This window comes from Lytechinus pictus, chromosome 2, assembly GCF_037042905.1.
Source record: "Lytechinus pictus isolate F3 Inbred chromosome 2, Lp3.0, whole genome shotgun sequence".
Lineage (NCBI taxonomy): Eukaryota > Metazoa > Echinodermata > Echinoidea > Temnopleuroida > Toxopneustidae > Lytechinus > Lytechinus pictus.
In genome coordinates this window covers 33084281-33107502 of record NC_087246.1, presented here as the reverse complement: position 1 = coordinate 33107502, position 23222 = coordinate 33084281, and the positions used below count along the sequence as shown (strand labels likewise).

The following is a 23222-nucleotide window of genomic DNA, read 5'->3' as shown; positions in this document are numbered from 1 at the left end:
GATAGTCTTTCCTTACTGTTGCTATCAGTGTATAATTTTTTTAAGCGGCGCCTTTTCTTTTCTTTCCTTTATTTTTTCAAGCAGCGCCTTTTCTTTCTTTTACTTTTCTTTTATTTTTTTGAGCGGCGCCTTCGGCGCCGCTCAAATATTAGGGGGGGCGCGCGCCCCCTGCGCCACCCCCCTGGATCCGCCACTGTTACATGACCTTTGACCTTGATCATGTGACCTGAAACTCGCACAGGATGTTCAGTGATACTTGATTATTATTATGTCCAAGTTTTATGAACTAGACCAACACACTTTCAAATTTATGGCTGTAATTCAACAAATACCCCAATTTGGCCAAAGTTCATTGACCCTAAATGACCTTTGACCTTGATCATGTGACCTGAAACTTGCACAGGATGTTCAGTAATACTTGATTACTATTATGTCCAAGTTTCATGAATCAGATCCATAAACTTTCAAAGTTATGATGGTAATTCAACAGATACCCCCAATTCGGCCAAAGTTCATTGACCCTAAATGACCTTTGACCTTGGTCATGTGATGTGAAACTCATGCAGGATGTTCAGTGATACTTGATTAACCTTATGTATAAGTTTCATGAACTAGGTCCATATATTTTCTAAGTTATGATGACATTTCAAAAACTTAACCTTAGGTTAAGATTTTGATGTTGATTCCCCCAACATGGTCTAAGTTCATTGACCCTAAATGACCTTTGACCTTGGTCATGTGACATGAAACTCAGGCAGGATGTTCAGTAATACTTGATTAACCTTATGGCCAAGTTTCATGAACTAGGTCCATAGACTTTCTAAGTTATGCTGTCATTTCAAAAACTTAACCTCAGGTTAAGATTTGGTGTTGACGCCGCCGCCGCTGCCGTCGGAAAAGCGGCGCCTATAGTCTCACTCTGCTATGCAGGTGAGACAAAAACACATAGGTGAGTACATTACAGTCCCACGTGTGCATTTGTATGTAAGTTGTAACTTGGTTTCTTTCGAAGCTGTGTCTTTTCCGGTCTTTTCTAGCCAAACATAAACAGACAGTTACTTTCTTTCTTGTTTATAAATGACTTCTTAAGGACGTTCCACAGTTAAAGTGAAATCCATGTCATTTTCACCAAACTGTGCACATAGATACTTTAGAACCTTAATATTCGAAATATGCAAAAATTAACATAGGTCCATGTGCTTGATTTTTTGCTATAGAGCTTCGAAGTTCACCCAAATTGATGTTTTTAAGAATTGCGCATTCAAAAGAATTTGGCATTTTTAGACCGCCCAAGATTACTACAATGAGTTTAAACATCTATTACTCAGTCAAAATACATGAAAAAGTCATCAAATTTTGCAAGAGAGTTAATAATTGTATCCTTAGATTGGAGAATCTATTTATAGTGCTATTTGTTTGCAATTTTAAGTTTAACAGCACTGTCAGTTCTTAAAAATGGCGTAAAAGATAACAAAATCCCAATCTAAAAAATGTAAAATTTCAGTAACAAACTACAAACGTACAATAAATGCTGCACTTTATTAAAAATCCATGTCATTTTCACCAAAATTTGCAGAGTTGTAGAGGAAGGTATACCTAAGAGGTACAAACATTAAACAAGTGGAACGCCTCTGGCAGTCTCGCCTGCATTACGCAATTTAATATAGCAGCAGTGCTAACTTTGAAAACTACTATAAAATAATCATTCACAAAAACATCATTCATATAATGACATAATACCACGTTCATTGACCATAAATGACATTTGAACGGAGACTTAAGACTGTCAACTACACCCATGTCCACATTTCATTCACTCTATCCATAAACTTTTAAAGTTATGATGGCACTTCAACAATAACCCCAACATGGCCTAAGTTTATTGACCTTAACTGACCTTTGACTTGGTTTTGTGACCTGAAACTCACAGGGGATGTTCAGTGATGCTTGATTACTCTTATATCTCAAGTTTTATGAACTAGATCCATAAACTTTCAGAGTTAGGATGGTAATTCAACAAATTACCCCAACACGGCCAAAGTTCATTGACCTTTAATGACCTTTGACCATGGTCATGTGACCTGAAACTCGTACAGGACGTTCAGTGATACTTGATTACTCTTATGTCCAAGTTTTATGAACTAGATCCATAAACTTTCAGAGTTAGGATGGTAATTTAACATATACCCCCAACACGGCCAAAGTTCATTGACCTTAAATGACCATGTGACCTGAAACTCGCACAGTATATTCAGTGGTAATTGATTAACCTAATGTCCAAGTTTCATGAACTAAATCCATAAATTTTCAAAGTTATGATGGTAATTCAACAAATACCCCCAACTTGGCCAAAGTTCATTGACCCTAAATGACCTTTGACCGTGGTCATGTGACCTGAAACTCAGGCAGGATGTTCACTAATACTTGATTAACCTTATGTCCAAGTTTCATGGACTAGATCCATAAATTTTCAAAGTTATGATAGTAATTCAACAAATATCCCCAACTTGACCAAAGTTCATTGACCCTAAATGACCTTTGACCTTGGTCACGTGACCTGAAACTCGAGCAGGATGTTCACTTATACTTGATTAACCTTATGCCCAAGTTTCATGAACTAGGTCCATATACTTTCTCTAAGTTATGATGTCATTTCAAAAACTTAACCTTCGGTTAAGATTTTGAAAATAATTTTCCCAACATGGTCTAAGTTCATTGACCCTAAATGACCTTTGACCTTGGTCATGTGACCTGAAACTCAGGCAGGATGTTCAGTAATACTTGATTAACCTTATGTCCAAGTTTCATGAACTAGGTCCATATACTTTCTAAGTTATGATGTCATTTCAAAAACTTAACCTTAGGTTAAGATTTGATGTTGACGCCGAATGCTTAGTATCTATGTGAATAAAAAATCAAAACCACTCTACCATTTATTCAAACTCGGGGTAATATTCGTGATTCTTGGCAGCACTGCAGAGTAAAGTATTTTGAAATTGTAGAGAATATTTTTTTGAATGGTCCATGGAATAATTCAATTTTTTATCTTCATGAAATAACGCATCGGATCTGCAGTTAAAGTGCAGAAGATGAGAAAAATCAGCTCATACCCGCAGCTAATTAATCACCTGTTCATCCATTGTGACGTCAGCGCGCAGAGTGTAAACTATGCGCAGATCATAATGCGCACAAACATAACTGTGGAACGTCCTTAAACAACTCTTGAGAAAGTAAATACTTTGGGAAGGCATTTCATTAATATGAAATGTGAATTTTTCCAACATTTTGGCAAATATAGGGAAGGAATTTTCTCACTTTTTTTTGCCGTTATAACTTTATTTTATTTTATTATTTTCTTTCATTTTTTTTACAGTGGTTAAACCATTTATACCCTTTTATTCATTTTCAATGATAATTATATTATTGTAATAATAGTTATTATTGTCTCAATAATTATAAGGCCTTTAATTATAATTATTTCTACAATTATATTTATTTTAATTATAAATAAGTATTATTATTATAATGATTATTATTGATATCTCATTAATATTATTGTCTCAGTAATTATTACAATTCAAATTACATCATTATAATTGTTATCATTACAATTATTTTATTATAATAATGATTACTGTAATAATTATTATTGTCAATAAATACTAGAATTGATGTCTCATTAACATTGTCTCAATAATTATTACAATTATAATTATTATCATTATAATTATAATTGTTATCATTATAATCATAATAATTATTATTGTAATAATAATTATTATAATTTTCTCAATATTTATTGTCTCATATTATTAATGTCTCATCACCACTGTTGCCTCATTATTGTCTTCTCTTATTTTTTCATAATATCTTCAAAATAATAATTAACACCATAACAAAGGTCCATAAATCAGATATGAAATTCATGAAACACATCTCATGTATGTAAACCTATTTCTAAATTAAATTTATGAAAGGAGCTTTCTGTGCCATTCAAAAATACGACTTTCATTAACAATACCATATTCTAGACATTCAGACGCATTCCAACAAAAAAATCACTTATCAAACAAAATTCTTGAAGTTTACTTGCAGTTTTGCTCTTACATGTAATACTTATTTCACACGAATTCTACAAAATTATTTTCAAAATAACAATTTGATTTTCATAATTAACAGAGCTCAAATCGTAATTTAAAAAAATATACAACGGCTGAAACATACTGTGTCTGAATACCAAGACTAATCTCAGGCCCAACGCAATGGGGATGACGTCACTCACGGCTGTTCGTATACGCTCAAAACAACCCTGCTCGATCAGCCGAGTCAGATTCACAAACACCTCATGACACTCAAAACTGAAGCTCATATCCGCAGGCTCTCTACGGACCAAATTTGATCAGAATTTAACAAAATGTTCTCAAATATACAATTTTATTACTGACCGAGTATACAAGGGATCCGACGATTACAAGGTGATTTCAAGCAAAGAAAAATAAATACCTGAATATTAGGTCCTTCCCTCGCATGAAGGTAATGGATACTCCGTCTTGTATATTTCCGATGTTTACCGAAGATGTACGAAGCAACCGCGGGAATTTTTGACCAATCAAAATTAGCGGAATAAAGGAAGAAACTGACTCTGTCTTTTCGAGCAATGCCGAATGCAACTCCAGCGCTCGGCCAAAGTGCCGAGCGGAGCGAACCAACCAAAAAATTACACGGGGGCGGCGGGCGAATTCGCCCCGGAAAGTCCAAAAAGAGCCCCGGAAAAGGGCTAAAAACATTCACACGAGGGCGACTGCAAAACTCATAATCGCCCCCGTCAACACTGTATATTTATGAAGCATTTCATGCATACGTACGTGATTGCATTTAAATTATACATTATACATTATATTGCATTTAAATGTGTACTTGTGTGCATTTGCGTGTGACCGCTTATATTACAATCTTGAGCTGTTTCCTACGCGCACACCAATTGTGCTACAAAATCCCAAACTCATTGCCCGAATGCAGTTGCGAACATCACGTATATATGTACGTAAATCACCGTGGAGCTGCCCGCAGAGTCACACAAGCAAATACAAGATACAGTGGCACAATAACATTGCTCATTTCAGCGCACGCGAGTCTATCATAGGATCGTGTCAGCTAAGAGAACTTACCTGTGAATCTCTGTTTACGGGCGTGAATAGTGCATGTGGTACATGTGCCTATGAATTCGAGATGGTACCGGTACGTACTTCTCGCTAGCTCGCGCCGCGCTGCTTCGAAGCTTCGTCGCGATCGCATGTACAGTACACCGTATATGCTAGCTACCGTGTATATATATACGTACTGTACTATACTGTAGTGTTGCATGCTCTTAGCTAGCTCTGTTAGACTACTCTATAGATAGATTTCGTAATTGTAACTAGCTCGAATTCGCGTTTGGTACTTTGGATTGAATCATTTTGGAAATCGGAATGGATAGATTTCTTATCCGGCCTGGTACGGCAACAACACCTGCCAGAACTAAAGAAAGGCCAGCTGCAGCTGATGCCCCGCAGGCTAAGAGGAAAATAAAGCCGGTTATCCATGAATCGACCGTGAAGTCGTGGGGCCTCGATTGGCTTGGAACGGCCCGTCCCGCCGGGGGAGCTCTGCAGGTGTACTGCGTCGCCTGTCGTGAGTATCAAGAAAAAACTTCAGCCAACAACAGGGGCGCAGTCACCACCGATCCGTTCCTGGTCGGAACAAAGAATACCAAGAAGTATTCTGTTCTGAGACATGGTCAGAGCGACAGACACAGAGCAGCATATGGTACGCATATTGTAGAAACTAGTTAAATAATGTCATTTTTGGGGATCGCTTTTAAATAAAAATTCAAATATGATTTTGTTTTAATTATTAGATCTAGATCTAGATCTATTAAAAAGTATTAGGTTATTATTTATTTATTTTTATTTTTTAAACGACACACAATATTTAGATCTACCATTTTTTATTTGTATGAAATGTATTTTTCCTCTTTCTCTTGAAACTGGGTAGGGGAAAAACTGTTCAACTTGAGAATTTGTTGATATCAACACTTAACGTTGGTGCCACCTTTGGAAAATTATAAAATTCAAATAACATGATACCAACTCACCTCAATAATAAAATCAGGGAGATTATTTGATCAACATGTAATCAATTTTGAATTTAGGGCCTTAATCTCCCCCTCTCCCCCTCAATTTTGTTTGTAAATAATGAAAATGTAACTGATGTTAAATTATACTGGAAGAGGAGACAGTAGAGTAGTAGACAAAATTCACTAGAATTATTAGAATAAATCAGTACATCTTGTTAAAGCAGAGCCTGCAGCAGAGCAGCCCTGCACTGCTGACCAGCATCCCTTCAATGTGGCACACACACACACACACACAGACACACACAAACGCAAAAAAGCCGCGAAATAGCTCCAGAAATTGTAGCCCTGGAAAGTGGAAAAAGAGCCCTGGAAAATGAAAAAGTAGCCCTGGAAAATTGTTAAGTTTCTCCAAAAAGAGCCCTGGAAAGAAAAAAAGTAATTTTTTGGTTGGAGCGAACTGTGTGTTAGATATGCGCTCGCCATTCACTGCAATGCAAAAATCTACGTCTAGCGCTGTGTCCGCGCGATCGCCCGCCCGACTGAAGTGTCTAAGTACAAATTTCATTTGTTTATCATACATTTCAGAAAAATCCCGCATACAGCGCATTATAAAAGATGGGCTACACGAAAGACGGTCCTTGGAAAGACCCTTTCGTGCAATCGGCCCCAGGCCCAGCTAGCCAGGCGGCTTCTTGAGAGTAAAAATCATTTACTAACGTAGGCTTACTCTAAACGAAGCCAGGGAGTCCTTCCTATTCATCTGCATGTACCGCAAAAAACCCTGAAACTTTCGCCCCCGAGATTTCTACTTCTAAAAGATCTAGCTCTAAATCATGTACATGGGATAAAACTTCATTTCCGACATTTCTACACTCTCGTTGTTATTTTTAAACAAGAATTCATCAAAAAATGAAAAAATATTGTGAAAACACGGAAGAGACTTGCCCGATGTCTACGCCGCCGGGCAAGTCTCTTCCGTCTTTTCACAATATTTTTTCGATGAATTCTTGTTTAAAAATAACAACGAGAGCGTAGAAATGTCGGAAATGAAGTTTTATCCCAGGCCATGTATGGTTGGAACTACCCCTTATCGACCACCTAATCTTCTAAGCATCATATCTGCGAAAATATTCATCAATTTTACCCAGTTTTCGTCTCATTTGTGCAGAAAATTGAGCAGATCAGATTCCCATGTTTCGCTCGGCGACTCCGATTCAATCCGCGTATGTATCGACGATCAGCGAATACGACGATTTTACATTTGCTCATTTGCACCCGTCTTTTGAAACCGACCACCCGCGATACACTAAGTTTACGGCCGATTCTTGTCGCGGTGGCGAAATATTTTTATTCTTCCAAATCAGTTCTATGATGTCAACATGCTAAATGATCGTCTCACTACTTCCACTGCGAGCTCCGGCACATGATTCGACGATTGACAACGGATATTTGTTCTAAAGCCGTTTCCTATCGGATTTCTTGGTTTTTCAGCGGGGTTTGGGTCTGGTCAATACAATTTAGATTAATTCTACTAAATTTTTACTTTTTGTTGCTTCTTTTTTTCTCGTAAAATCGATTCTTACCGTTTCTATGGACACTGCGCCTACTCTCCCGCGCGTATCGTTTGTAATACGCAATAATTTCAACGCGCGCAAGGTGGTCGGTTTCAAAAGAGGTGGTCGATATGTGGTAGTCTCACCATACATCTAACCCAGAGAGCTCCCGCCCGCGCAGCGGGCGGGAGCCCAGAAGCTTACCGTGTATTTTACCATTGTCACCGGACTAGGGTGATTTATGGTCTAAATATTTCTCCAAATGAATTGTGAAAACAGAAAGTATACAATTACCACGATTATATATGGATGAAGGTCTAACGAATGGCAGATTCCTGACATCTGGGCACAGTCTGGAACCTCTAAAAAACGAAAAGTTCTCTCCTTCTACCCAGTCTCGATCGGCCATTTTGTTACGAATTTTAACAAAAATGGCCGATCGAGACGGGGTAGAAGGAGAGAACTTTTCGTTTTTTTGAGGTTCCAGACTGTGCCCAGATGTCAGGAATCTGCCACTCGTTAGACCTTCATCCATATAATCGTGGTAATTGTATACTTTCTGTTTTCACAATTCATTTGGAGAAATATTTAGACCATAAATCACCCTAGTCCGGTGACAATGGTAAAATACACGGTAAGCTTCTGGGCTCCCGCCCGCTGCGCGGGCGGGAGCTCTCTGGGTTACCATACATCATGATTTAGAAATAGAATTAGAGCTAGATCTTTTAGAAGTAGAAATCTCGGGGCGAAAGTTTCAGGGTTTTTTGCGGTACACGCAGATGAATAGGAAGGACTCCCTGGCTTCGTTTAAGCCTACGTTAGTAAATGATTTTTACTCTCAAGAAGCCGCCTGGCTAGGCCCAGCGGAACAGCCAAAATAACAGAAACCGAAGCTTTTGGTCTAGCGCTTGCTCAGCGGCAGCGCTTTCCGCCTGGGCCACTTTGGCGCTCGCTGTTCGCAAGGCTCCCGGCAATTCCGGCAAGACTCACATTCAATAAGTCATTTAACGAAGCCGTATAGGCGACGAGCATCCTGGCTTGCGATTTCTCAGATACAAAGCAAAGAAAAGAATTCTTTTTCAAGATCATACTCATGCATACTTACCGGTTTTGATTCTGAATTTATATGGTAAGTTCAGATTAAAAAAGTCAATGAAATGATCCTGTTGTCGATTCAAATCTGGTGAACTCGATCTCGTTCGGTAGTGTATCGTCAAATGATTAAATGTAAAGGAAAATTTTGAATGCGCTTTAATTTTTCGTTGTGGCAAACTAATGTTAGCTTGAGGGGCAGTCCGGGGGCAGTCAGGCCTACAGGCATACTGCTTTATAAATTTATGAATAAGTTTATGAATTACTTATTTACTGGTACCTTGATGTTTTAATTAAATTCATGAAGTAATGAGTTATGAGGGGTCGAGAGGTCTGATAACAAAAGAAAACAAAGATCAAGTCTCTATATTACTATGTCAACCGGTCACTCGGTCAAATCAAAGAACCGTTTATTTAGCTACTATTTATGATTAATCAATTGATTCAATTCATTTTTCAAAGGTTATAATTGTGCATTGAATATAGACTCCCATTAGTTTTCGTTTCCAAGTACGCACATCATATATGTCATTGTTTATTTGCATGTATATTCTTATGTTCGTTTATTTTTGCATATTCCTTTTTTTTGTTCACAAATGGTGTATATTGTCACCCCATGGACCTATCCACGGAGGATTATTTTATTGTTACTGGTGGTGCTGAGCATTGTCACAGCACCCCCAGTAACAATACAGTGCGTATCGAAAAAAGTTTACACTTAGAAAAAATTCTGTAAAATTATACATTTGTAATATCCTGAAGATTTTTCCACATTTTAGCATTGGTACAGATCCATTTATAGCAAATGACGATATAACTGTCGAAAAATATTTCTGCTTGAGTGAGCACCACTTACTTTTGAAAAGTTAGTGAAAAATAATTTTTCGCAGAACTTTGAAATAGTTATGCGAATAAAAGTAGACCGTAATCACGAAGAACACATGGAATTTATAACTAGTAAAATTGATTTGAAGATATCTTTTACCTTTTTTAACTTGTTTCCTTGCCCAAAACACTTCAAAGAGTGCATTGCGCCCCACCCCACTCCCCACACACCGAGGCCATCGTGACGATATTTGCTTTACACTGAGCTGTGATTTACATGAAATGGCTTAGGCTTGATTTTCATTTTGTTAATCATTGTCAAGCTTGGGAAAAGTGTGGAGAAACAAATATTAAATGAAAAATGAAATGTAAACCCACTTTAAATGATAAAAACTAAAGTTAAAAAAATGCTGGAGATGTCTGATATAAACTTTTGTTCAGATTTAGTTATGTCCTCAGATCCAGCTGGCACAAAAAGGATAAAGGTTGTGCTTATTAAGTGTTGAAATTTCAATTTGGGTGGCAAAATTGTTACAAAATGCTGAAATGTATCCGTTGTATTTCAATTGACTAAAAGTGCGAGGGAAATGTATGAGAAATGTTTCGCAGGGTAAGTTTGATTTCGCCAACCCCGCTTGACACAGTGTGAAAACGAGCATTTCTGCGCAAACAGATTCCTGCGAGCTTTACAAAAATGGACAGTGCTCACTCAAGTGTAACATTCTGTCAAAAATTTTTACTTTCATTGGATAGATAAGACCCAAACCCAACAATATATGTGAAAAAATTACCCACATATTGTATTTTTTTTAATTCCCAGGGCTTTTTCAAAGTGTAAACTTTTTTTTGATACGCACTGTTGATAATCCTCCGTGGATAGGTCTATGTGTCACCCTGCATCGTGTTCGGTAAAAACCGATAGCCTGGCTTCTATGTTTATTACATTTGTTTATATAATTTATTTTATGATTGATCAATAAAGAGGTGATTAAAAAAAATGTATTTATTATGTTTATTACCTTTGTTTATATATTTTTTTTATGTTTAGAGGTGATTAAAAAAAAATTATATATGAAGTGCTGAAGTTATGAAATTTATGTTTGTATTTCACGGCTGTCTTGCTCTTAACAGTTCTTAACCCCTCATTCTATAAGCAAAATCGGTTTTAAGGGTATATGGAGGAGTAAGACGGAGATGAGTTTATTCCTCCTCACGGGGCTCTCAACTTTCAAAGGGCGGCTGTTTCATCAAGTTTAACCCGAAATGCAGATTTCAAGTACCTTCAGGGACCTTCATCCGTTTTTATTCAACTGATTTTTTTAAAAGGCTATACAAATTGATTACATAGGAAAATAGAGCTCAAAATTGGAAAGAGAAATATGCAAGAAAAATAAAGTTTTCCTTCTTAACCAAGGCACGGAATTTTTGGATTAAAGAAATATGTGTATTTTTGTGCCTCTCAATGGGGGCAACTGTGCATTGGCGGCGGAAGCCAAAAAATTTAGGGGGGGGGCCCACCTGAAAAGTTTCGATGTACACGGAAAAAATTTGACAAGCCGCCCCCCCCCAAAAAAAAAGGTTATCAACCTAAATTTTAGGAGGGGATCGCGAAAATTTTTGACAAGCAAAAAAAAAAAAAAAAAAAAAGGTCATCAACCTAAATTTTAGGGGGGGGGGCGTCCCCCACCTCAAATTTAGGGGGGAGACAGGTCCCCCCGTCCCCCCCCCCCCCCGCTTTCGCCGCCTATGCAACTGTGTAGCCAGGATTTCATTTTGGAGGGGGCGGTACATGCCCGCGAAGCGTGCCATCACTTACAGAGCGGGGGCTGGGTGCAGGGAGGGGGACCCCTCCCGCGCGAAGCTTTTGGTGTTTCATAAATTAAAATGAAAAGGAGCCGTCTCTCTTGTCTCTAGTACCTATATCAGCTCCAATTCAGTTGACTATATTGTGATTTTGAACCTTGTTTTCAAAAGTGATTGTGAACGCACAAAAAAGGAATACAATGGAGGAAATTAATATAATAATAACCCCGCCATGAAAAGGGTCCCGAGAAAAGGGTATTCTCAATGATATATTGAATACTTCCCTTGGAAAGATCAGATTTGATTACAAACAATTTAGTGACAGTACATATCTTTAAGTCGCAAAACAGAGGAGGAGAAGAGTGTATGCCGGGAGGAAGATATTTCTCCCCGCGCAGAGCAATTAAACTCTGGAATTTCAAAGAGCGGACGTTTCATCAATTGCAGATATCTCTAATACCCCATCGGCTCTAATTCAATTGATTTTCTAAGATTATTGAACTTCATTACAAGGAAAATAGTGCGCAAAAAGTTGAAACTTCTGTGATTTATTGAAATTATATAAAAAAGGATGCCTAATTTCTTTGACTTATCCTGAAGCGCTTCATTTTGAATTATAAAGAAACTTAAGCGTCATTCAAAATTTCAAACTGAGGGCGCAAAACAGGACAGGAGATGAATGTGCAGGGAAATTACGAAGTTTAATAGAATTTGATAAAAAATATTGTACTTTTTTATTTAATACGACACGAATTTTATACATTCCTCTTTCAAAATTAGGAACCTGTTTGCCCCAAAATTATGGTTGTTTAGTAATGAGCTGAAAAGCGGGAGAAGTTGACTTTATGGAGGTGACGGCAGAAATTGATATAAAGATTTTACCCGCCCGGAGCCGACCCGACCAGAAGTTGCGCGATCAATTAAAAAAAAAAATAACTTCATGTACTTCGGCCTAACCTTACTTTAATTCCATGCCCTAATGTATACATTTGAACTTTAACTGGCAAGAAACACATATAGCTGAGATGGCCGGAAAACAGGGTTGGGAAACAATGGAGAACTTCAGTATTGTCATTTAACCGCGCCTGAATGGGGGGGGGGGGGGGCAGTGGCGTACCGTGGTTCACGGCATGGGGGGGGGGGGGCACCAGCAAAAAAAATAAGTCACCTAGCGGCGTGCAAAGCGTGCTTAATAGCCATGTATACTGATCTAATAGAGACATTTTAAGGACAGTGCCATTAAAAGGATATGTATCTCACTGATAAACAGCGTGAGCCAAATTTTTTTGATATTCAGACCTAAAAAGTGGATATTTTTACTTATAAGCATATTTTTGTAAACATGATACGTATTAGATCAGTATACATGGCTATTAAGCATGCTTTGCACGCCGCTAGGTGACTTATTTTTTTTGCTGGTGCCCCCCCATGCCGTGAACCACGGTACGCCACTGCCCCCCCCCCATTCAGGCGCGTAGCCAGGGGGCGGTCGCCCCCCCAAAAAAAAATCGTCCCCTAAAAGAAAAAAAGAAGGGAAAAAAGAGAGAAGAAAAGGAAAAGGGAAGGGAGGAAAGGGAAGAAAGGTAGCTTTGTGGTTTTTTTTCTTTTCATTCCTTATTTTTTTTTCTCAAAAGATAAACTCCTTCACTCTTGCTCTAAACTTATATATGAATATTGCTTCCGCGCTGCGCGCGGTTAAATGACAATACTGAAGTTCTCCATTGTTTCCCAACCCTATTTTGTAGGAATCCATGAAGAGCATATACATCTCACCATAGTCATCGTATGCAAGCGCCAAGCGCGTGCTGATTTTTAGAGAAAAACATCCCGCTTTATGTTTTATTTTTATTTTTTTTGGCGGGGAGGATACGAAATAAAAATTACGGCTAACTTTCTTCCTGTTTCTCTCTTCGTCTTTCCCTTTCTCCTCTTTTCCCCTCTTTTTTTTTTGGGGGGGGGGGGCCTACGCCCCCACCGTCCTTGGTTACGCGCCTGCCCCGTTCACACTCTAAAGGCCTGGACATTTGATTTGTTTTGATCTTTTCTTATATCTAATTTACCCCCGGAAATTCGAAAAGGCTCGATCGCCAGAAGGGATCGATCGGGTTTGATTTTATTTTTATTTTTATTTTTTTACGATATAAAAAAAAACTTAGGTCTAACCATGGACCTATTACGAAGTCCATGTTCTAACACATAGAGATATATACTAAATGCAAACTAGTAATGGTCTAATTTACTCGCTTCTTTTGATACAACCAACTTTCAACCAATCACATGAGATCCGCCCAGCCAGATACCGCACACGTACACGTACGTACGGTACGTATACCGTACACATGCGTTGAACAGCTGAGACCGCGCCGATGACGAACCTCTGCCTCTGGCTTTGAAATGGAGTAACTGGTACGTGATAATAATGAACCGCTGTTTTGAAAGAAAGACACAAATATCTACAGGGAAATTAGTAAGTATGCAAGTATATATGCCACATGCTTAAGATAAACCAACATCTGTGTTGAAATGAAAGTAAGAATCATTGTTTTTGGCCTGTCTAGTCACCTTGGTCCCATCCGTTTATATTTGTGTGGACTGTGGACTTTATCGCCAGATTGATACCAGTCCATGGCATACATGTAGGCATAGCCTAGGCCCTAGCCTAGGCATAGCTGGCCAAGTCACGATCGATATCGACTGACCCTTTTTAATTGTGCTAATTTGTAGATTAGATTCTTCTCAGTGATTTGCATTCACGTCAACTAAAAAAGGTTTCATTGTTTTACAGTTACAGTCTATATCAATATTTGCAAAATTTGATAAAATTGACAGCAAGTACAGGTAGATTATTGACTTGATGTCTTGAGTAGATTAGTCTATTTCATGACAAAATAAAGTTAGATCTAATTAATATTATATCCCTTACTTAAGATTGTTGTATTGAGAGTGTACACAAGGAGAAAAGGAATAGTTTTAATACAATAAACGTTTGCCATGAAATAGTTCATTTTCCTTGCTGATGTCACGCATAGTCCATTTTTCCCTAGGGAAAAAGTGAACTATACGTTTTTTTTACCCCCCCCCCTGCCTCGCGATTTGCGAGCTGTGCGGCGCGATGCATGCAGAGCGCTGCTCAGCGAGACGGTACTCTCCACTGCATGCCACGGGAAACTTTCGGCGAGCTGCACTAACCAGGTGCCGGGCCAGGTGCGCTCGCTGAACAACGACTGTTCTATATCGACTTATGAAAAATCGTTTCGCTGTAAAATGGTATGAGTGGAAGGGATATAAAACAAATATACAATGACCCATTCTCGGAACAGGCTAAAACTATTCGCACTCAGGTTTTAGCCAGATCCTCGAGTGTCATTGTATATTTGTATAATATGCTAGTCATAAACTAGGGTCCTAGGAATGAGTAACCCAGGGAGTTCCGGCCCGCGAAGCTCCGACCCGCTTCGCGGGCCGGAGCTCCCTGGGTTAAGGAATGAGAAGCACGGCATGTCTGCGCACCTAACTATTTAACTAAAAGATTTAACATGAATCCTTTTTATTTCACAAAAATATTCAGTTGACGAATGACGATGTTCCTATTATTATATTCATGAGCAAGTGTGCCTGAAATCTCATGAAATTAAAAATTTGAAAGAAATATGATTTTTTTTGAAAAAAAAAATCAGATTGAACAATAATATAGTGCCCCATGAATGTCTGCGGTCTGCACACCCATTCACCTTACAACAACAACAACAGCACAACCATTCACTTTACACTCGATTCTTGGATCTATTTTGAGGGTGTTACATAAAATGCCCCAAATTCATTATTTTACCATGTACCATTTTGAGTCAGACTTTTTATCTTTGTATGTATGTGTAAAGTTTGTGGTCATTGTGTATTTTCTTTTACTAGCGCAGATACGCGCGTGCGCAAACAAGGGGGACTGCGCATACTTTGGGGACCTTACCATACAATCTAGATTACATGACATTGAAAAAGAAAAGTAGTGTACAACAAAAAACCTTGACTGACAAAACCATACGTAATTTGAAAGTAAGGAGATCAGAGATTAGTGTGAGCTAATTGTTTAGACCCTATTTTTATAAGAATGTGCAATTGAATGATAAATGGGGTTGCTAATTTATTGATTTATAAGATTGCCTAGCCTTGAGGACTTTGTGATGATATTTTTTAATATTTTGACATATACTTCATCACGAAGCCTTGAAACCCCTGCCATAGGCATATATAAGAGACACATGTAAGATGGATTTCCCTAGGAAATCCATCTTTCAAGATAGAAATCCCGTAAATTTGTGTCATTTTATTAATCTATACACCTTCATACGCCTAATGCATATGAAGGTGCAAAAAATCTGTTAATAAAAAGGTGAAAAATTAGAGGTTTCTTACCAGACCGATCTCGTGTAGATCCCTCGATACATTCGTATACACCACACATACAATAGGCTTGACCCATGAACCGCTTCTTTATGATGTACATGTATGTAGCTTCGATAAGCGATGTTACAAAATGCCGTTTTGAAGAACAATTTATAGATAAAAATAACTATTTAAGAAATAATAAAATTTACAACTTGATTATAAATAAGTATTATTACAAAATATTTAAAAAAAATATCACCACAAAGTCCTCAAGGCTAAAGATTGCCCACATCATAGCCGTTACAAATTTACATAATCAAAATTACAGTCATTCCTTATTAGAGTTGCTATAATAAATATTATTGCGTTATTGACATACAAAAAAAGAGCCCTAAGATTTGGACTGCTCATTGTATTTTTGGTGGTGGATGGTTGGGTGCAGGTGAGTTTTTGTTTTCTTCAAATTTTGTCATATTAGCCATATTTCTTACATCTAAGTAGTAATATAAAGTGCTATTAAACATCTGTTACTATGACTTCAACCATGGAGGTAGAAAAATGAACATGTAGAGTAGGACTTGTATATACCATGCACATCCACATCTACATGTATGCCCGCACATATACTTACATGTGGACATCATTTTGCATTATTTGTCAGACATTTGGTTGGTTTTTAGATGGACAGTAAGATTTTTTTCATCAAATCTATCAAAATAATGAAAAATTTCTATTCCTTCCATTGATATTAAGTTACCAGTATACAATCTTTAGGTGGTATGTGAATGTTTGTATAATGTGTCACATGATCATTTATGGCATGCTTGCACTTCTTGGAAACATGCTTGCAGGCATGACTACCAGTCATGCATACAGTTGTGAGTAAAATTCCCAAATGTAGCTTTCTAAAACACCATCCTGTGGGGATGTTTCAGAAAGCAAACTGCAAAATAGAATATGAACAACTGTTAAAGCAGATACAGACCAATAGCGCCATCTCGAGTCCTGAACTACTCAGACCTGGCCAGTTTCCTGACCGATAATGCTAGTGTAGTCTAGCAATAGACCCACTTGAATGATAACATGCTAATTAACTACTTAATAAATGTATACTGCAATAATTATGTTACCAAGTAGCAAAACAATTATATTTCCTCTTAAAACATTTTAGTTTCTCTATACAAATACAATTATAGGTCAATTTATTCTCTGTAGTATTAGAAGATATCTGAAAACGTTTATTTTAAGACAATGTATTTTTAACACACAGTCAATGAGAGACCACACACAGTTCACTCCCCTTTAAAACATTTCTTGGGTGCTAAGTGAAGCTAAATGAGCCATATGCTCCCCTGCCCCCTGCCATGTCCTCCATTTGATTTTGGAAATTGATACAAGGTGACATGTGATCATGATATACAATAACAAACAGTTTAGAAAAATGCATTTCCTTCCCTTTCTACTACGAGTACCAGTTTCAGTATCTCACAATTTTACATATTTATGCTCTCACTTTCAGATGCAAACTGGACTAATATTTCTGATCATTGGAAAAACTGTGCTGACCTGACTGCTGGGCGTCAGCCTCTATTGATCTGATACCATCGATACGAAATGGTCATCTGTTGATTTGGAGGTCTTACACCAGACCCCAACACGTTGCTTACTTTTGTGGGCCATTTCTAAAAAATACCGGATTTGGGAAATCATGTCATGTGCAACTTTTTGTGCAAGGAGATTGTCTTTGACTAGCCGCCAAAATGTGTTCAGAAAGTTTGTTCATGAAGATGCTGTTACAAGCAGATATTTCAACAAGAAACTGGAGACAAAGTCAAAAAAGTTCTCAGAGGAGCAATTCAATGTCTCTGCTAAATCTACAGGACTCATGAAAAATTCTGGCCATTATAGATGCATTCTCAATTTAAAAAATGTGTATCATCTTGCCACATACACAATTAGTCAAAATTGTGGAAAACACCTTTTGGCAAGGTACAGTACATGTGCCTTTGGTAATGGTGGACAAACATTATTATTGTATAGACAAGCTTTAGATTCTAATATGTTTCTGACCAGGAACTATCACCAAGTGCTACTAGCAAGATGGAAACCATGTGCTGGGATGAACTTCTCAGTGACAGGAGAACATCCTTGTATAGCTGAATGGAAAGATCATCAGCCGTTAACAAAGCTTTCAAATGGTGCATTAGCAGTTCAAGTATGCTTTAAATCTACAACGACATCAAGAGACAAGGTCCGGGCAAGGTTGCAGCGCAAGCTTCCAGAGCTTAAGGAGGAGGAGTTAGAAGAGCAATTTGTTAGGGGGTCTGGACCAGGAGGTCAGGCGACCAACAAGACCAGTAACTGTGTGGTCCTCAAGCATAACCCTACTGGACTTGTTGTCAAGGTAATTGGATCAGTTACACTAAACTACATCACTGAAGCCATGGACAGTGCTACTGCTAGGGGTATTTGATACAGGGATGGAGGGGGGTGGCAAGTTAAACTTAGTTATAATTTGTCCTCATGAAAATAAGGGGTACTACATTTAGTAGTTTGTAATTTACACAGCCCATCAACGGGAAGACAAGACAATACCAATGTCCTTCTTTCTTCTTTCTTGTGACTTTTCCCCCTTTTTGTTAAAAAAAATACTTGAAAATTCATAGGGAGTTGTTGCCATCCTCCTCCCCCTTATGGTGCTACCTCTGTTTGTTGTACTTTAACATGTTTGCATTGGACTAACATGTATTTGTCTGACAGTTTTCAAGAGAGAAGCTCTGAGACGGAAAAAACTGACCTACGAAAAAAACAAGACAACAGGAGCAGGAGCATAATAAAAATCAGTGAGGACAAGCAGCTGAGGGACCTTCCAACCCCTCTCTGTCTCTCTATCAATCTCCCTTCTCTTGCAAACACGCATATATAAGAACCCAACCCCTTTCCCCCAGATACTCACATGCACACCCTAACCCCCTTTACATATATACATATTACCAAAATGCCCATATTTAATGACTACAAACTGTCCCTGTTTTAGTGGAAATTAGATGCAAATTTTACCACTTGTAAAGTTTTATCTGTTTCTTTTTGTAAAAATCTCTGTGAGGTATTCATTTGATGGAAATGCAGGAATGTCTTAATCTTTCTCAGATTTTCTTTAATTCCACCTGCATGTATTTATGATTTTTTAATTTGTGAAATGGCATGTTTGGTATTGATCGATTATTTTGCCATTTAAGGTATGGAGGTATGGAGAAAAATTAATCTCTTCCATCTCCCTCTTTTGATAATCACAGAATTTGCATAAAAAAGTGACTCTTCATCCAACAGTATAATTGAATTATCTTTATATTTGTTGTTGTTTTAAACCATTTGATGTATATCTAACTGTTATAATTTCTTGCATATTGTCTTTCAAGTGTCATCAGACACGATCTCAGAGTGAAAACCAGAAGATAGCCCGTCTCTTGATGAAGGAGAAGCTGGATCAACATCTCCATGGCAACCAAAGCTCCCTCGCGCAACATCAGCAGGCGATGCACAAGAAACGAGAGGAGAAGAAGCGAAAGACCAGACTGAAATTGGAAAAGCTGAAGGTGCTACGATCAAGTGGAGATGAAGAGGAGTCGGGTGGTTCGGGAAATCAAGATGCTGTAAAGGACAAAGTTACATTTGATGCTTCCTCAAACACTGAAGGGGAATCTAACCCAGATGGAAAGTTTGTTTAAAAGAAGAAGAAGAAGAAATGAAAATCAGAGATGCAGTTTTGTGAAACACTAATCACACAAATAATAAAAACTCAACATATTTTAAAAGTTGTAATCTCTCCAGTTATTGAGGTTTGAACTTTGCCACATTGGTGATTTCATTATGATGTAGAAAAAAAAATCAGAGAAGCAGTTCGGTGAAAGTAAAAAATAAAAAAATCAAACGATCAATAAAAAACAATGTTTTTTAAGTTCTTAAAAGTTGTATTAACTCTAGTTAGGTTTCAACTAGGCCACATTATATTATAGCATTAGATTAGAGATTTGGCTCTAATACACATAATCTTGACTAAATATGTGACCTGCCACACCAAAACCAACAATAAGTCGACCAAAATGAATATTGAGATTTTTATTGAGCTTGAAATTTCATTTCCTAAGCTTTAAAATGATATATGTTAAAATTGACCAACAATAACCATTACAAGTACTTAATTGAATGCAGAGGAAATTCAGCAAGAGCTTAAAAAATAAGGAGAAAACAAGGTTTGAAGTTTGGGGTTCACTCAAGCATGAGATGTGCATACTGTGTAATCTCAGTGATACTTCCAAGCAGTCTGAAAAAGTAGTGTCCAAGAAACTCTTGTATCTTTTCTTGTATTCAACTTCACAACTTCAAATTTTCACAGTATGAAGAAGAAGAATTGCTCTTTCAGGTAAGCGGATTTTGGAGACTAAATTACTATTTTGGCTATTGACAGAGAACCTTACCTGGGGGCCGTTTCATAAAGCTGTTCGTAAGTTAAGAGCGACTTTAAGAACGACTGGTGAACCTTTCTTACGCACTAAACCATCGCCAATGGTGTATAACATTTACCAAAAGAAAGGATCACCAGTCGTTCTTAAAGTTGCTCTTATCTTACGAACAGCTTTATGAAACACCCACCTGGCGACTTATTGGTGGTTTTGGGGTGGTAGGTCACATATGTCTTCTTTCTTTCAAAGTTTAATCAGAATGATATTTTTCTGCTATTAAGACATATAACAATAAGCAGCCTGTGATATTTTTATAACTGCTCCGAGAGGATGCTGAGGAAAAAAAAATTCCTTATGCTCAGTATAGGGAGAATAAGAGAGAATGGTCACTCACTACCATTTATTGTGATGATCTCACCTGATTGCCAATATGCTATTTGCAGAGTCTTTGAGATCTCATTTTTAGCTTATGCCGTGGCGTGGCGTCCGTCGTCTGTCCACAATTTCAAAATGCTTCTTCTTCGCCATTTCAAGTCCAATTTCAATTCTGTTTGCTTTATATGATAGCACTAGGTGGGGGATTCAAAACTTCTACTCAGAATTTTGAAATTCATTAAATATGCTAATTTATGCGCATTTTTCAAAATTCACAAAAAATGCTTCTTCTTTATTTGTGGACCGATTTTGAATTTTTTGTTTCCATCTGGTAGAGCTTCATGAGATTTACCAAACTTCTGCACAGAATTTTTAAATTTGGAGTTGAAAATTATTTATGCTAATTTATGCGAAATTCATACATCACAGAAAATGCCTCTTTATTTGTTGACTGAATTTCAAAATGCTTCTTCTTCGTCATTTCAAGTTTGATTTCAATTCTGTTTGCTTCATATGATAGCATTAGGTGGGGATTCAAAACTTCTACACAGAATTTTGAAACTCATTAAATATGCTAATTTATGCATATTTTTAAGAATTCACATAAAATGCTTCTTTAATTGTTGACCGATTTTGATTTTTTTTCTTCCATCTGGTAGAACTTCATGAGGTTCACCAAACTACTACACAGAATTTTGAAATTCTCAGTAGAAAATTATTAATGCTAATTTATGTGAAATTTATTTATAAATCTCAGTAAATGCCTCTTCTTTATTTGTTGACCAATTTTGATTTTTTTTCTTCAATCTGGTAGAGCTGCATGAGGTTCACCAAACTTGTACACAAAATGTTGAAATTTTGTCTAGAAAATTATGCTAATTTATGCAAAATTTATTCATAATTTACAAAAATGTTTTTTCTTCTTCATTTGCTCGAGGTGATGATACAAAATTTCAACACAGAATTTTGAAACTCATTAAATATGCTGATTTATTCATATATTTTCAAAACTCACAAAATATACTTATTTATTTGTTGTTTGATTTTGATTATTTTTGTTCCATCTGAGAGCTACATGAGGTTCACCAAGGTTCTACACAGAGTTAAGAAATTTTGACGAGAAAATTATTTATGCTTAATTTATATGAAATTTATTCAAAAATCACAAAAAATGCTTCTATGTCATTTCTTCATCAATTTCAATTCTATATCCTCAATTTATGTCACCAATATAATTTACTACAGTGTCAACTGGGCTGAAATTAAAATTGTGTTAAATTTCGTTGCGATATGCCGGATGAGCTCCACATCATTGATGTGCTAGTTGCAGCCATTATGACACCGTTCTCACTACCTTCCTAAAACTAGTTTTCTGGAAACTAGTTTAACGTGTAGTGAGGACAGTCAAAGCGATCTTCCAAACCGGTTCAGAAAACCACTTCGCGATGTACTTTTCAAGATCGCTTTGCCTCATTAAACTGATTTAAGCGTGAGGACACAACCGTTCTTCGGGAAGCGATCTTCGCACATTTTGAGTGCGCTACTCAACATGAAAGGTGTAGAATGCCTACGCTGCAGTTCCGAATTTGGCACGAAACGTGTCACCCCACTGAGAGCGTTTCCACAGCAACAAGATCGCTTTACGTGAAGTGATTTTGAAGACCACTTTCGTATGATCAAGTGGGAACGCTAGCAAAGCGATCTTCCAAACTGGTTTCCTGAATCGGTTTCCAGTAAACTAGTTTTAGAAAGCGTAATGAGAACGGTGTCTACTTTCTTCTTCCTGTGTCCAATTAATTCCAAACTTCACCACTGTGTTTTTCTTACTTTTCTCCTTTCATACAAATCATCTCATTACCAGTAAGCTTAGATTTCCATTTCAATAAATTGTGAGAAATACCAAGCATGTACATGTAATATTTTTCTAATCTGATGATACATACAGGTACATGTATGTAATAAATCTTCTATCAAGATATACTTGTAAACCCTAATTTGCAATGGTAGGGACGTCATTTTCTTACCCTAACATATGTCATGGGAAAATATAATTCACAGCACATATGTCAGGGTCAGTAGGAGATAATGTGAAATATGTAAAATAGAGCGGAAAATCTGAAAATTTGTGTACAAAACAAATGGAGAGTTGTCCACAAAATCAGCCGTTTTGAAGCACGTTTGCCAATTTGAGGATCCCCATAGAAAGTACAAGACTTTTTAAACGTCCATAACTTGCTTATTTCATAACCGATTTTGATGAAACTTGTTTTAAATTGTTCCTCTCATTTTACTCTTTCCAATAAGATTTCTTCTCTTCTTGGGTTTTGGTTTCCTTTAATAAATATTCTGTATGCTAAAGTCAAGTGGGTTTCTAGTTCTACCCTTTATAACCGTAATCAAATTAAAGTTGATGTTTACAGATGTTGAGTAACACATGCTGTTGATGCACCTTTTTAGTATAAAGCATAGTAATTATAAAAAAAATCCAAATAAAATCATTTGTATTACAGTTATACTGGTTCTTTAATAAAAAGTAAATAAAAAAATATGGTTCCCCTTAAGGTGCTGCATAGTTCAGTCATTCTCAGTGTCATGTGTAAATTATCGAATAGG

At 37.2% G+C, this 23222-nt stretch overlaps 1 protein-coding gene across 2 annotated transcripts; it reads left to right on the top strand.

Annotated features, from left to right (window-relative positions):
- The first annotated feature begins 13663 nt into the window (after positions 1-13663).
- LOC129254379 (peptide chain release factor 1-like) lies at positions 13664-23170 on the top strand. Of its 2 annotated transcripts, XR_010297651.1 has the most exons (4): positions 13664-13855; positions 17291-18175; positions 19191-19817; positions 20462-23170. XR_010297651.1 is itself a non-coding variant. In XM_054892841.2 (3 exons), the coding sequence occupies exons 2-3, from the start codon at positions 17480-17482 to the stop codon at positions 19497-19499; spliced, it is 1005 nt and encodes a 334-aa protein (XP_054748816.2). In that variant the 5' UTR covers positions 13664-13855; positions 17291-17479; the 3' UTR covers positions 19500-23170. The 2 variants fall into 2 exon arrangements, 1 of the variants encoding a protein (XP_054748816.2); XM_054892841.2 differs by having other exon boundaries at positions 19191-23170.
- The last annotated feature ends 52 nt before the right edge of the window (positions 23171-23222 follow it).